Genomic DNA, 16,143 nt, shown 5'->3' on the forward strand with positions numbered 1-16,143 from the left:
GAGGACCGCGCTGCTCCTCTTCAGCCGGCACTCTCCAGGTCCCCGGACCCCAGCTTGAGCCTCCCCACCCGGAAGTGGGTGGTCGAGCCACCGTCACCCAACTGGTCACACCACCGTCGACATACTGCCTGCTGGGATGTAGCTCATCACCGGAGAACTACACAGATTGTTACACATCTGAGATCCGTGAAATCTGGGCGATAACTCGTCGGATCGAGCCGCTGCCTGCGTCTGGTTTGTGGGAGAAGGAAGGAGAGAGAATCGGTGCCAATATGATGGAAGAAATAGACAGATTCCAAGTGCCGAGTGCGGTACAGGAGGCGGAGATGCAGGCTGAGATGCAGCCGCTGGTAAGTCACATTTGTTGGCTGTAATTTGTTTCAGATGATCCATCAGTGTTCAGGTTGTTTGTTTATTTAAAACCACATTATAGCAGCGGTGCAGTTCCTGTCTGAGGCCTGCTGATCATCGCTTTTGACATCCTAACAAATCCATCACCTGCCATGTGTAATAATGCTGGCTGATGAACCGCCGATACAGCGTTTTCAGCAAGTTTTTTCCACCTGCTACCAGACAGTGAAACGTTAAAACGACACAGTAGCACATCACAGGATTAATCACTCGCTCGTAATCAGGCGTTTTCCGTTCCTCAGTGTGTTGTGAGCAGCGGCCGGTCTGCTGCGCAGCATCCGTCATGTCTGGCGAAAACAAGCATCCCATCATCCCAACACTGCTGCTACATCTTCAGCATCCATGCAGCAAGTTGCTCCGGCTTCGACGCCGCTTGCGTCACTTTAACGAGATTAGTGAGCCTCCCCCAGTCCTGAATGTATCCTTGTATCTGCCACGAAGTCTCTGTGTTTGGATGTAAATCTGTGGACGTGATTCAGCGGTGCGCTCCGTGGCCTGTAGCGGGGCCCTGGGTTACTGCAGCCTGCGGGGCGGCCTCTGCTGGGGCCGCGAGAGAACCAGGCTAGACCCAGAGCAGCCTGACCCTCCGCCTCCAGGGATCCCCACACACCCATTCATCAGAAAGTCTCACATGATCACCCGTTAGCAAGGCTTTGTTTCCTCCTTAGTTTCTGGTTTTAAGATGCACAGTTTTCCAACCAGAATTCAGAGACTTCTAGCAGTTCTCTCAGAGCAACATGAACAAATCAAGCAGGATTTAAGTTCTGTATTTTGCTTTTACTACTTCCGATCTGTTTTTTTCACCTTTCCAGGGCATAGTATTGTATATTAGTCTCTACCAAAATACATCAATTATTCATAGATACCTGGGTAATGCACTTTTCTGCTCATCCTTCTGTCCCGCTGTTTGTCTCCAGGACCCGGCCTCCTCCACAGCTTCAGAGGCAGACTCGGACACCAGGGAGGGAGAACCTGTTACCATCAACTACAAGCCTTCACCCCTGCAGATGAAAATAGGTGAGCAACAGCTACAATCCAAAGATGTGTCTGTGGGACTCAGTGTTCAATGGAAAGTCTTGTAAAGAAGCAGGACGTAATCCAGACAAAACAGACGTACTGTAGGGATCTGTTAGGACTGTATAACGGTGCTGTGGGACTTTAATGCACTGAATGATGGCATCTGAGCAGGAACGGGATCGGTTTTCAGAGCAGTTTCCTGCCACAAGGCTAACCAAGACTGTGCTGTTTAATCATTTTTGTTATGCTGCTAAATTACAAGTACATGCTGCTAAATTACAAGTAAGAACAACCATGCTTATTCATTTAGGGCTGTGGCTACAAAGTATTCTCACTATTGACTAATTTGTTGATTATTTTTAGAACATTTCATTCAGTTCCTACACTCAAGATGTTGTCAAGGTGGTTTCATTATATTGAATATGTGAGACATTAAATGTTACCCGCTCTGGCCTGTTTATGTTTGGAACATTGAGACTCTTGAGTTTTTGGAAAGCCACAGTTCTTAAAGGTTCATTTCAGCACCTTGGACAGAGTTCAAATGGTAAATGGTCTGTATAGCGCTTTACTATACCTGCAAGGTACCCAAAGCGCTTTACAAGATATGTCACATTCACCCATTCACACACTGATGGCGGAAGCTGCCATGCAAGGCGCTAACCACGACCCATCAGGAGCAATTAGGGGTAAGGTGTTTTGCGGTTAGGTGTCTTGCTTAGGGACACCTCGACATGAGCACGACGGGCCGAGGATCGAACTGGCAACCCTCTGGTTGCAAGACGGCCACTCTACCCACTGAGCCATGCCGATCAAAGTGAGCTGAGGTGTTTTTTATTTACTCCAACATTACAACGTTCACTCAGAACCAAACATGTGACACTACAGTCCCTTTATAATGTTACACCACCATCCATGTCAGTCATGTCATTTCCTTCAAATGTCATTTCCTGGATACTGAAAGCAAGACTGTAGCTACATCACGTCATTATAATCTGTTCGATCTTGCTGGTCGTTCTTAGTTGTGTCATGTAAAAATTGTCATAAAATTCTGTCTGAGCAAATTTGTGTAATTTTGCTTCTGTGACCTTGAGAAAAAACTCCAATCTACATTTGATGTCAGTTTAAAACTTGTTTTTTTTTTTTATGGATTAAAAAGACATTGTCATTATCCTGTGGCACAGCCTGAAGTAGATACAACATCTTCTGGTGTCACTATTGTACAAAAATGCAATTCATTGCTGACTAACAGCAATCATTTGTCAATTGGTCGCTGACGAGAAAAGGGACACATGGGAGGTTGGAGTGCTTCTGAATGAGTCGTTTATGCTTTTAGGATTTTCTATTGTGTTGTGTTACACAATCTAAACAGCCCCCTTTAGCCTAGCAGCTGTGATCAGCCCTTCCTGGTCAGCTGATCATTGAGGAGAATCTTTCCAGTGAACAGAAACTGATCTGCTCTGATGTCATATCTTGTACTCTGCTGCAAAGCCTGCACTATACTTAGTCATTAAGCTTAGTATGAAAAGTCTCGTCGAACATCACAGGCTGTTAATTGCCATAAAGCAGAATTCGGCATAGCTCCCAAACCATCACACTCGCTAATGAGTGTGTGTCTGAAATGTACCTTTTCTTCACGTCAACTGTGAGTGATTATTTTTAAAAATATTTCTGGCATTTTGCCATCATTGGATAGTTTGAGTGGAGGGAGACATTACATGTGGGGAGGGAGAGCAGTGGAATGAAATACAGTTAAGGTCCAGGATCAGAGCAGGGACTTACTGCCTGAAGGCATCTGCACCTATGTGGTGTGGCAACTAACCACCTAGCTGTCAGGTCACACCCTGAGCACCTTTATTTAAATAAAATTTGACTTTCTGAGCAGACTTTCACAGTGTTTTCAGTGTTGTTTCAGTCCTTTGTGAAAATGTAACACAATACTGTCTTCATTTCCAAATTACCGGAGCTCCTTAAATTATTTAGAGTTTCTCTCATTGATTAAACCCTAAGTTACATATTTATGCTTTTTCTCCCATAGAAATAATCCCTTCATGCATTAAAATGGCTTAGATGCGACTCTGCACTGTTGTTTCCTCTAGAATGCTCAGATCTATTACACACGTGGACAAAATTGTTGGTACCCCTCAGTTAAAGAAGGAAAAACCCACAATTCTCACTGAAATCACTTGAAACTCATAAAAGTAACAATAAATAAAAATGTATTGAAAATTAAATAATCAAAAACAGCCATTACTTTTGAATTGTTGATTAACATAATTATTTAAAAAAACAAACTAATGAAACAGGCCTGGACAAAAATGATGGTACCTCTATAAAAGATTGAAAACTATTTGACCAGAGTGACATGATTAACTCAGGTGTGTCATTTAATTGACATCACAGGTGTTTCCAAACTCATAATCAGTCAGTCTGCCTATTTAAAGGGAGACAAGTAGTCACCCTGCTGTTTGGTGAAAAGGTGTGTACCACACTGAACATGGACAACAGAAAGCGAAGGAGAGAATTGTCTCAGGACATCCGAAAAAAAAATGATAGACAAACATCTTAAAGGTAAAGGCTATAAGACCATCTCTAAACAGCTTGAAGTTCCTGTGACAACAGTGGCTCATATTATTCAGAAGTTCAAGACCCACGGGACAGTAGCCAACCTCCCTGGACGTGGCCGCAAGAGGAAAATTGATGACAAATTGAAGAGACGGATCGTTGGAATTGTATCCAAAGAGCCCAGAGCAACCTCCAAAGAAATTAAAGGTGAACTCCAAGGCCAAGGTACATCAGTGTCAGATCGCACCATTCGTCGTTGTTTGAGCCAAAGTGGACTTCATGGGAGACGACCAAGGAGGACACCACTGCTGAAAAAAACTCATAAAAAAGCCAGACTGGAATTTGCAAAAATGCATGTTGACAAGCCACAAAGCTTCTGGGAGAATGTCCTTTGGACAGATGAGACCAAACTGGAGCTTTTTGGAAAGGCACATCAACTCTATGTTCATAGACTCAAAAACCAAGCATACGAAGAAAAGAACACTGTCCCTACGGTGAAACATGGAGGAGGCTCAGTAATGTTTTGGGGCTGCTTTGCTGCATCTGGCACAGGGTGTCTTGAAAGTGTGCAAGGTACGATGAAATCTGAAGACTATCAAGGCATTCTGGAGAGAAATGTGCTGCCTAGTGTCAGAAAGCTTGGTCTCAGTCGCAGGTCATGGGTCTTCCAACAGGACAACGATCCAAAACACACAGCCAAAAACACCCAAGAATGGCTGAGAGAAAAGCGTTGGACTATTCTAAAGTGGCCTTCTATGAGCCCAGATCTGAATCCCATTGAACATATGTGGAAGGAGCTGAAACATGCCATTTGGAGAAGACACCCATCAAACCTGAGACAACTGGAGCTGTTTGCTCATGAGGAGTGGGCCAAAATACCTGTTGACAGCTGCAGAACGCTCACTGACAAATACAGAAATCGTTTAATTGCAGTGATTGCCTCAAAAGGTTGTGCAACAAAATATTAAGTTATGGGTACCATCATTTTTGTCCAGCCCTATTTCATTAGTTTGTTTTTTTAAATAATTATGTTAATCAACAATTCAAAAGTGATGGCTGATTTTGATTATTTAATTTTCAATAAATTTTTATTTATTGTTACTTTTGTGAGTTTCAAGTGATTTCAGTGAGAATTGTGGGTTTTTCCTTCTTTAACTGAGGGGTACCAACAATTTTGTCCACGTGTGTAAATCCTGGTCTCTATCTCTCATACCAGCTCACCTATAACTCAGGAGGACTGTTCAAACACTTTCAAACTACTGTATGCTACACAATAGCAAGTCATACTACTGGAGTAAATTGACACAGAAAGTCACACTCTCCAAGTTGACAGGATTGGTTTATTATTATGTATGAAACCACCGATCATTAGCACTCTGCAGTGCCAAGATGGAAATGTTCAACCATGGCATGGGCTGCTTATTTCACTCATGTGTCTTCCAGCATAGCAAAAGCACCATCTGGACATGTTAACACAGTAAAAGCTTGATTTTCTCTGAAGAATGCCATTAAAAATCTCATAAGTATTTTGCAACATTTACGTGAAGTCTTACTTCTCCTTCAAGCAGACGAGGCTGACATTAGTCGAGCCTTATTCTAACACTTTTTGTGCAGTTTGTGTGAAACCTTAACCCATATGTGTGTTGCTGTGTGTGCGTCTCTTGTGCAGAGAAACAAAGAGAGCTGGCAAGGAAGGGCTCGTTGAAGAATGGCAACACTGTAGGTAGTCCAGTCAACCAGCAGCCCAAGAAAAACAATGTCATGGCCAGAACACGGTAAGAGAGCTGTAGTTTTCAGCTAGTGGGGGAAAATGAGAGAAAGATGTCCGTTATATTTTAGCTGGTGTTGACTTTCAGAGAGATTACAGTAAATAGCACGAATTGTTTAGAGATAAACACATATAAATACTTATTGTGGTTTAATATTCCATTGTTTTGATTAGCAAACCGCATACAGGCTAATTTACTAAAAGAAAAAGGTCAAAAGGGAGTTATTGTCTACCTCTGTCTATCATGATATAATAATTGAAGCATGCAGAATCCACAAAACATTACAATTTGAATTAATGTGTTTTTCAAATTTCAGCTTGCGATTCACAAATAGTATTCCACACTGTCACAGCATTACAAAAATCTGACATCTTAAATCCACATCTTGTGTGCAAATTTTCTTTTTAATGGGCTCAAATGTATGTTTTTGTTCCTCTTGCCGTTTATTGCTTCTCTCTGTCAATAAGCCTGTAAAAATAGTTTTATTGATTTCAGATTTTTAAGATATCAGAGTTACAAATTAGACCTCTTTCATGTTTCTGTTGCTACTGTAGTTCAGCTGTGGCTCTGCCTCCAGGCCCACCTTTCTTCTCTTTCTCTGCCAGTCCGGTTCTCACTTGCCTCTTCCTGTTTATGAATCAATTGTCCCTCCTCCACCTTCCTCTGCTACACTCTCTCTCTGCTGATCATCATTTGATCATCTCTTCTCTGTCTCTCTGTTCCCGCTCTGCAGGTTGGTAGTACCCAATAAAGGCTATTCCTCTTTAGACCAGAGTCCAGACGAGAAACCCTTGGTGGCCCTGGATACAGACAGGTGAACACACACACATGCAAACACATACTTTAATGCTCTTCTTGTCTCCCTTTTCAGTGTACATAGACATGCAAATAATAACAATAATAATATACTAACTGATGTTTTTTGGTTTCAGTGATGATGACTTTGACATGTCTAGATACTCATCATCAGGATATTCCTCTGCCGAGGTGAGATCTGTTTCCATCAGTGCACTTTCTTTTCCTTACATTTTCTCAGTTTGCTCTCCTGCCATCATTCCTCCAGCTTCTACATTCGTTAAGCAGCCTGGAATAAGGCTCGTATAAGCCACTCTTGAAGCAAGCTCATTTATATCCATCCTTCTCATCCATGTTAATTCTGCTGCTGTGTGCTCCCCCTGCCAGTGCGTGATTACACTGCAGATACACCTGCACACAAATGTGTACAAGGCACAAAGCAGGATACAAATGAAATCTAATCTCTCGGTATCTGCTCCTGCAAATCTTATTTTCAATGCCGCTGCCAATATACGTGCAAATCACAGATGCATCACGATATTTATTCCCCCAGAGGAATCCCGATTCCAGCCCTTTACATCAGTCTTCTGTCTGTGACAAGTCCAGGCTTATGGATATAGTTCAGGTTATTTTTACAACCCTATGAGTCTTGATCATCTTAATGCCACCATGTGATGGGAAATAAATAGCTAATATTCAGTAAATGTTGCAGCCCAGTTTTGCTGTTGCCTCCTTTTTCTGGATCCTAGTTAAGAGCGAGTTTTTGTAGTCTAGCATATCAAAGTGTGGCTGTTGTTTGTTGTTTAGGCAGTACAGAATAGCTCACAGTATCTATAGAAGACAGTTCATTCATCCGAAGGTAAATGCTGTGATTTGTTATGGATTAAACGGATCAAATAAACACATTTATTTGTTGAAAAAAAAAATCACACCGGGACCATAGTTGTCACATTCATGACAAAGCTCAGAGTGATGATGCTTACAGCCATCTGTGAAAGGGCCGATGTCACTTCACCATGGTTACCGCTGTAACTTTTAGCCAGCCTAAGTCACAAGCACAGTGTTAATGTTTGCATGTTGTACATTGTCTACATCTCAGTCAGTGAGAGGAAAGAAGTGTTTGTTGTAACGAAGCACTCATCTAAGTCATGATAGCCGACTTTATTTGATATCCAAACACACACAATAGGCCTTTTTCTCCCCCCACCTTCTCCGAAGAAACCCATAAAGGAATAGTTGAGCATCTTGGGAAATGCTAGACTAGTTGCCAGGCAACCAGTGGAGACTCCAGGAAGTTACTGGTGCCCACACACACACACACACACACACACACACACACACACACACACACACACACACACACACTGAAGTCATTGTACTGATTAAACAAACAAGATAATTAGGTAATTACTAAGATTTAAGGTGCTATTTGGAAAATGCTGTTACCTTTGGACAGAGTCTAGCTTTGCCTTATGGCTCCAGTCTGTATGGCAAACTAAAATAAGCAGCTGCTGGTATCAGCTAGATGTTTACCAGCGGTATAGACATGGGAGTGGTGTTGGTCTTCCTGTCTAATTGTGAGTAAGCATACTACTTTTATAGGCTTACTCAAATTGTGCCATGTTAGCTTGTAGCATTGAGAAAAGAAACAGTACAGTGAGTTTAGACTGGACCCCGAAGTCCAACTGGTACTGCCACATGTAAGATCTCATTCAGAACCAAGACCTTAAGGTTTGTGTTTGTGCACCTTATCTGATATTGAGTGTTCACCGACAGGGAACATGTGATCTTACACAGGAGGGAGTTCATTAATTGGCAGGATCCGAGGGAATGGAAGGGGAGGGATGGGAGGGGGCTTGAGGGAATAGGATGAGAAGGGGTCGAATATGGAGATAGATGAAGATTTTTATACATAAAGGAACAAGGACACCTCTGGTGGTGTCATTCCTTTTCCTTATTACCCAGTTGCTGTAACAAAGGAGAGAAGATGAAGCAAAGAAAGGATGGTTGGGGAAGGGTTTTGAGAAGTAAGACAAATGGCCAGTTTGCGGTTAGACACACCTACTGTACATACCCAGGGACATAAAATTGAATTGCATGAGGCGTGGTCTTTGTTCCTGACCCTAAGTTATAAGAACTTCATTTAGCTCACCAGACTATACAGCGCTTTAACTACAGTCTGCCCTTTCTGTTCTTCTTCCCACTGGGTATTGGATATCTACTTGCAGCACTTGACGTATGGCTTACTCTAGTTTAATAAGTTCATGTGGGATTACTAGGGAGGTAAATAGCACATTAAGTTATATCTTTACTAAATATTGCAGCATCATCTTTTACTTGTGGCCCCTGTAGGAAATGCTCTGCAGCTGAGCGTTGGTAAAGCCTGCATTAACTCTTCAACTTCCTCACTTCTTCAGCAAATCAATCAGGATCTGAACATTCAGCTGCTGAAAGATGGTTACCGCCTAGACGAGATCCCCGACGACGAGGACCTGGATCTGATCCCACCCAAATCAGTCAACCCTACCTGCATGTGCTGCCAGGCAACCTCCTCCACCACCTGTCAAATACAGTAACCCTGCCCCCTCTGACCCTCTGCCCCCGGCCATTTCCACTCAACATGACCCTCCCGTCTTCATCCGCTATGAGGTTACTGCGCCACCAGAGCGGCGACAGAGAGGCATTGGTAGAATATTGTAATGACAGTTAAGTGCTATGACGATAATGACAATGACAAATAATCAAATTAACATATAGAGAAACTTTGGTTCAAGATCTCGGAGAAGGAAAATCTGTGAAAATAGTCCATATGTATTTAAACTATTAGTAAAGTGGTGGTTTCCTCCTATGGCAGGACGTACACTTGTGTTTGAGAGCTCCTCTCCTGGTGAACATGATGTAACATAATGCGCTGAAGTTAATGGACAGAAAAGAAAAGGTCAGTTCATGCTGTAAAGTGATTTCAGTTTCCCTGAAGAATAAGAGACATTATCATAACTGCTGACTCAACTGTCCTGCTTACCTGACTTCTGGGTTGCATTTTTACATTTTTCTAGTTTTGTTTTGATTTAAATGCTTACTTTTTTAACCTGAGGGATCAGTGTGATTGTATGTGTTGATGTCCAGATACCTGAGAAGTGTGGACTGTGGTCTTGATAGAGGATCTCTGGTCCTTGATTCATTGTAATGTACAGGGTTGTTATGTAGCACAGGCCAGGTCATTGCACTCATTCACACCACATTCAACATGTTTTGCTTTCTTTTTCCTGCCTGACTGGTTTGAGATGTTTCATCACAGAGGTTCAGGATGAATGTATGAACATGAATGGCTGAAGAACAAATTGCATGAAGAGCACCAGATTGAATAGCTGAATGGAAAATAATAGGCAAGTAGCTTGTTGCACATTTGATTTTTGCCTTGTTTCTATTGTGCAATGATGTGCTACTGTTGTGGCACTAGCTTGACTTGCATTGTTTTGAATTTGCACAATTTTTACTTTTTTGGGGGGGGCCCATATCTGTGCAGTCTTTCTTGCACAGAGGGGACAGTGGCTTATCTGAAATGAACTGTGTCAAACGGGAAGATTACATAGTTGCACCGACCCCCTAACATGATGCTCACATGATCCCCACCTTATCAAGGCCAAAGGAACTGGATGGAGGGATTTTAGATTAGATTTTTCAGCACAGTCTATTGTGTTACACTCTCACTTTTATCTCTTCTGAGTGTCACCGAACCTGAAGACACTCCTTCCTCCCTATTTCTATCTTCTAACGTCACAGATCATTAAGGGAGAACGCAAGCAGATTTCCCCTCTTTTCTCTCTTGCACACACACATGCATATGCATGCATACAGACATACAAAGTATAAATAATAAGTGAGATGGCATCTATTTCTCTTTTGACTCATAGGATGGAAAACGTTTTGTAATTGCAACGTCAAGGATTGTTGACTTGAACCACTAATATCCTTCATTTATGACCCTCAATCTCCCTTGAATCAGTTGTTTATTTGCAATTACAGTATGCCTTAAGTACAGAGAAGTTTAAAAGATGTGTGTATTTATTGCCATCTTGATAACTGAGTTTTTTTGAAGAACATTTGCTGTCTATGAAATTATACTTTTTTCTTTTTCCTTTTTTTTACATTTAGACACAGGTAACAAAGGTTTTTCTTTAAATTTCCTTTTTTTAAAAAAAAATGATTTTCTTGTATTGTAAACACTTCCATTACAGTATTTAACAATGTTCTTGTTATGTGCAGTGTATGAAGACAATAAATAACCACAAAGCAAATGGAAGACAACTGTTCTACCTCATGTTTTAGTCATTTATCTTAAAAGTGTCAGAAATGGGTGTGTGATATGGGAAAGGAGGAACAATCCAGAGTTTAGAAAGAAAATAATATTTTAATGTTAAATCCTTTGAGCAGTAATTATTCCACAGTTGTGTGTATTGCAATAACATGGGGTTTGCATTGACAGTCCCTGATTACAGTACAGTAGCATCAGAAGTAAGGGTTTCAACCTGAAAGGCACCAGCATCAAATCACAGTTATCATAATGCCAGAAAAGAAAAACATTTCACTTTTATAGTAGTTTGCATCTTACACCTACGCTGAACCTTACACTCTACCTGGACACTTAAATGCATTATGTGAAAAGTACAAAAAGAAAACTCATGACATCAACAATGTATCTGGCTCCTGTAGTGGATTAATAAGACCTTTCATCCCATTTAGTAATATTACAAAAGATTACCTGACAAATTGAACATACATTGTACCAAATAAAACACATATAAACATGCTACATGATGGAATTCATGGATTCACAAACTAATTAACTCCTTAAAATGCTAGAACAAATTTAAAAATAATAATAAAATAAAAGGTTTTATGATTTTCTGTTGAGTAATGTTGTGCTTCCATGTCACCACCAGGGGGTGTAATATTGATTGGCATGACCCCACATCACATTTATTCCCTGATAAAATGCAATCCAGATACAAACACAAGCTCGCTTCAGCATACAGCAACTGGCACTGTTGGTATAAGAGACAGTCATTGAACTTTAAAATATTAATGAACAGCAACACAAAGAATCCGGCAATGTTCATTCAGGTAGTATTTTCCCGAGGCTGAAAATGTAGAAATTCCCCTCTGCTACAAACCCACCAAAAGGCACAGACTTGTACTGAACATAAATCAGTGTGAGTGATCTGACACACTGAAGCGTTTGAACTGTAAGTGATAAAAAACAACCCATAAGTTACCACTTCTACCCTGTTATGTTATACTACTGACACCATTCAAGCCTGAAAAAAACAACACAAGTGTTGAAATGTATTTTTCCATGAGATTTGCTCACATATTAAGGTATTGCTAAAGTACTGTAAAGGTATGGTGGTGCATGTGCTTGCAAGTCTATCATGATGTGACAATGCTTAAGTTTCAACACGGGAGGACACACGGCTTACACCTACAAGCTTATAGCACACTTGATTATACCTGAAGTCTGTAGCCTGATATATGAAATTAAATAACCAAGCTCTGCATTTCTCTATATTACAGCTTTTCTGATTACTCTCTAATAACACTTAACTACACTATACTGACTAAATTATCAATCTGAAAGGAAGTCCATTTGCTGTATTTACATGGTAATATTGCTATACTATACATACGCTTTGCCCTCGACTGAAAAGCAACTGTTCAAGTGTGTGTGTGTGAGTGCAATATACGTACAATAGTAATATTCACTAAAGGACTATTTCCAAAACTTCTTAGCTCACTAGGAATATATCAGTCATAAGACTTTGTTTACATATTTTCCTGTTGTCTTCATCTGCAAATGAAGTCTGCGATGCAAAGTGAATATATGTAGTGTTTATGAAAACTAGATATGTACATAAATGCCACTTGGATGGCAGATTCTCTCAGAAGAAAAGCTTTACAAGTCAAAGTAAAATAATTACAAATGGCAAAACAACTAGACCTTCCTCACAGGCCCTGAATAACCCTCGATAAAACCGGTCGCCTCAGGGAAAAGAGAGGGAGATCAAGTTTGATTACAGTCAATGTTTCTGTTGCACAATGTTACATGAGTCGTAGAAAAACTCTGAATTGTGGTCTGGCTGGTTGTCTGACTTGACAGGGTTTGTGTAAAGGTACAAACGCCACACATGAGGGTGTGCCTGTGTTTGTGCATGCCTCTGTATCTACTGCATGTACCCTTATGTGTGTATGTACAGTATGTGGGTGTGTCTCAAACCCCAGTGGGGCTTTGGTCTCCAGAATCAGAGGAGGACATGGACACGGAGCAGCGGCGTCTCTTGGCCACGCTGGAGCCCTGGAGCATGCTGGGGTGGAAGCCTGCGTGTCGCCGGGCATGTTTAGTCAGGTGGTCACTCCTCATGAAGCACTTGTCACACAGTGGACAGTTGAAGCGCTTCTCGCCCGTGTGCGTGCGGTAGTGACGCGTCAACTCGTCTGATCGGGAGAACTTCTTGCCACAGTCTGGCCAGGTACATTCAAAGGGGCGCTCACCTGAGGAAACAGACACATTTGGTTTAATACAATTCTTTCATAATTACAGAAAAATGGAAGCTCTTTGTTTGTTACATTTCTTCCTTATTGCTGAATCAGTCATTTGTTTCCTTTACAGGTTTATTTTCTTCTAACTTATTGAAAGCCAGTCTGTGTACAAGAACTGAAGTGCTCACTGTCTCTTTGCAACACTAGATGAAGTCAAATTTCATGTTTAATATGTTTTATGAGCAATGTATGAACAAATATAGGGCATTCAATTCATTCAAAAATAAATAAAAAAGTCATTCACAGAGAAAGAAATATATTTAACTTCAGTTTAGGGGGAGTCAGTTAGACCTCAAAGAGGTCAAACTCCCTTTAGATTTTCTGTGAACTAAGTGTCCTCTGATTACAAAAACATCACTATTTCTGTGACAGAAACTGAATTATTACAATAACAGAGAAAGGGATTATGAGAGATAATGCAGAAATAACCGTATTTACACCAATCATGAGCAGGACGAATGATTTAGGGACTGCCACACAAGGAGGATGGCATGAATTTGTAAAATCAATGATACAACAGCTTCCCGAGGTAAGATTTTCTGACAAATTCTGTATTCTGTCATTTAAAACAGCAACATCATAGCTAACCTACTGCAAATAAATAAAATACCATTATCAGTCTTTAAGGCTAAATACCTGCCTTAATGGTGAGCTAATGGCATTATGCTACATTAGCTTGCTATAGACTAGCTAGCCTAAATCTGTCCTGTGTTTCTTTTGGAGGGGCGGTGTTAAAGGATAGCTAGCTATACTAACTGATACCTTGTTAGCTTTAATTTGCTGTTGGCTCGGCATCCCTGGCAATTTTATATATTTTTTTGTCTGGAATATAAATATTTAAGATAATAAAGCTATAGTAAATTTGTAAAATTTGTCTTTGGCCCATTAATTCTGAATTTAATAGCAACAATGTGATGAGATAAGATAAGCTAGAACTGTTCTAATTTTAACTCTGCCAAGGAATGTGATGGAGTTATCCAGAGCAAATAAAAAAACATTGCATTCCCATAATAATAATTACACAGACATGCATGTGTGCAACACCAAAAAAAAACCTTCATACTAGGTGTTTAAGGGGAAGGAGGAGGAGGATCTGTTGCAAGACAGAACGAGAATTTGGGCTAACTTGGATAAACCGAATTTTCTGTGAATAACAGAACATATTAATTTGGAAGTGGTGAGTCAAGATAACAGCTTGGCCAAGGAATAAACAACATTATGATTCCTCCCCCCTGCCCAGCTCCTCCTCCACGTGCTCCCGTGAACCACATGTCTGCTGTTGTTTACAAGCCGACGTGAGGGGAGTGGAAGAGGGTGACGTATGAGGAAATAGTGGCGCAGTGTGGGTTACCTCCGGACAAGAGCATGTGGGGACAACGGTGTCGCAGTGACCTGCATGAGAAGCATAAGTCGACATGTATCGCGCTCCAATTACAATGCGACGCGGATTCATATCACTCGCGAGATAAGCCGAGATTAAAAACAATCATCCGAGGCATTGCTTGGATAACATTGAGTGTCCCGGTGCCGGATGATTTATCACATCTCCACGCATCTCAAATATGGGCGGCGGCACGTGGTGTTCCCAGCAGATCGCGGTCTGGCTGCGTGTCAACAACACATTAAAATACACCTTTATCTCGCGCGCACACACGCACACGCCCCCCTCTCTACCACCCCCTCCCAACCAGTCTCTGGGCCCAATATGGCCCGGTCAGTCTCTCTCTCTCTCTCTCTCTCACACACACACACACACACACCCCTTACCAGCCCACCAGCAGGCCACTTCACGGGACCACCCTTCCTATAATCTGTTACTCATTTGCAATGACATGTGGCCACCTCCAACGCATCACGGTTCCCGACATTAAACACTTTCTTAAGCAATCACGACTTTATTATTATGACATCAGAATACTCCTACTTGGTCATTCTGAAAGGTTATTTATCGTCTTGAGAGGCGGAAATTACACTTTAGACATGAAATAAACAGGATGGCAGAAGTGACGCAGAGCGGTTTTTGCTGTCGTCAACAGAACAGCTCCGGTGAGTTTCGTAGGCGTGTCGCCCCGGCAGAGCCTGCACTTACCGGTATGGACCCTTAAATGGGCCTTGAGGTGGGACGACTTGCCGTACATCTTCCCACAGCCGGCGAAGGGGCAGCAGTGCCTCTTCTCAGGGGACTCCTGCCTCGCCCCCGCCTTCTTGTTCCGGGACTGTTTGGGAGCAAGCGAGCCCCGGCTGTCCCCGGCGTTCAACCGGCAACTCCCCCGCTCCATCTTCTCCTGCGCCCCGGGTTCGCATTTGCTGCCTCCGGCGCCTATAGCAGCGGGGTTGCATTTGTTCAAGTCCAGTAAAATCATTGCCACCATCAGTAAAGTCCTGTTCTCCTGGTTCTCTTTCAATATGTCCTCTGTCCGCCCTGGGGGTCGGCTCGGGACGCAGTCTGCAGAGACATCCAGCTCCGACATCACTTTAGCAGATCGGGGCGGAGAAGCAGAAACAATGTCTCTAGAGTGGTTGTATCTATGGGTTGTATCCCCTACTGAAAAACAATCGCACAAAACGGATACAGTAAAGCAATCAGAGCACGGTCCTCCCAGGAAACATGTGGTTAATCATCCACACGTGTCGTCTTCAATGTGACTGTTCCGCAAAGGCTGCGTTTTCTTGTTCAGCTTGCAGGGCGGATAAATAAACTCCCCCCCCTCAGCAAAGATAGCGGCTCGAATCGTCCCCCGTCTCCTTCTCTCTTTAGGTCCTTGTTTTTCTTCCTTCTGTACGCCGGATCAATAAGACACAGCGTTCACCGACTGAGCTATTGTGTCTGCGTTTATTCCGCCTTTCAGTGCGCTCCCACACATGCGTCAACTTGTCCTATTTTACTGCGAGCAGCACTTCTCTCAACTCCAAGAAACAATTTCGCGGAATCCCACGGTGTCATAATAAAGCGGGGCTCTGATTGGCTGAGAGGAAACGTGACTCGGTTTTT

General features: G+C 42.1%; 2 protein-coding genes across 2 annotated transcripts; one reads left to right on the forward strand and one right to left on the reverse strand.

The window, feature by feature from the left end:
• Positions 1-98: 98 nt before the first annotated feature.
• On the forward strand, positions 99-10,862 carry fam219ab (family with sequence similarity 219 member Ab). Its single transcript, XM_022200860.2, has 6 exons — positions 99-350; positions 1,329-1,428; positions 5,660-5,765; positions 6,493-6,573; positions 6,692-6,746; positions 8,972-10,862. The coding sequence occupies exons 1-6, from the start codon at positions 273-275 to the stop codon at positions 9,128-9,130; spliced, it is 579 nt and encodes a 192-aa protein (XP_022056552.1). The 5' UTR covers positions 99-272; the 3' UTR covers positions 9,131-10,862.
• An 83-nt stretch (positions 10,863-10,945) lies between these two features.
• klf9 (Kruppel-like factor 9) lies at positions 10,946-16,143 on the reverse strand. Its single transcript, XM_022200859.2, has 2 exons — positions 15,241-16,143; positions 10,946-13,103 (listed from the first exon to the last, which is right to left on the reverse strand). Exons 1-2 carry the CDS (start codon positions 15,620-15,622, stop codon positions 12,823-12,825), a joined length of 663 nt encoding a protein of 220 aa, XP_022056551.1. The 5' UTR covers positions 15,623-16,143; the 3' UTR covers positions 10,946-12,822.

Source organism: Acanthochromis polyacanthus, chromosome 7 (genome assembly GCF_021347895.1).
Source record: "Acanthochromis polyacanthus isolate Apoly-LR-REF ecotype Palm Island chromosome 7, KAUST_Apoly_ChrSc, whole genome shotgun sequence".
In the NCBI taxonomy this organism is placed as follows: domain Eukaryota; kingdom Metazoa; phylum Chordata; class Actinopteri; family Pomacentridae; genus Acanthochromis; species Acanthochromis polyacanthus.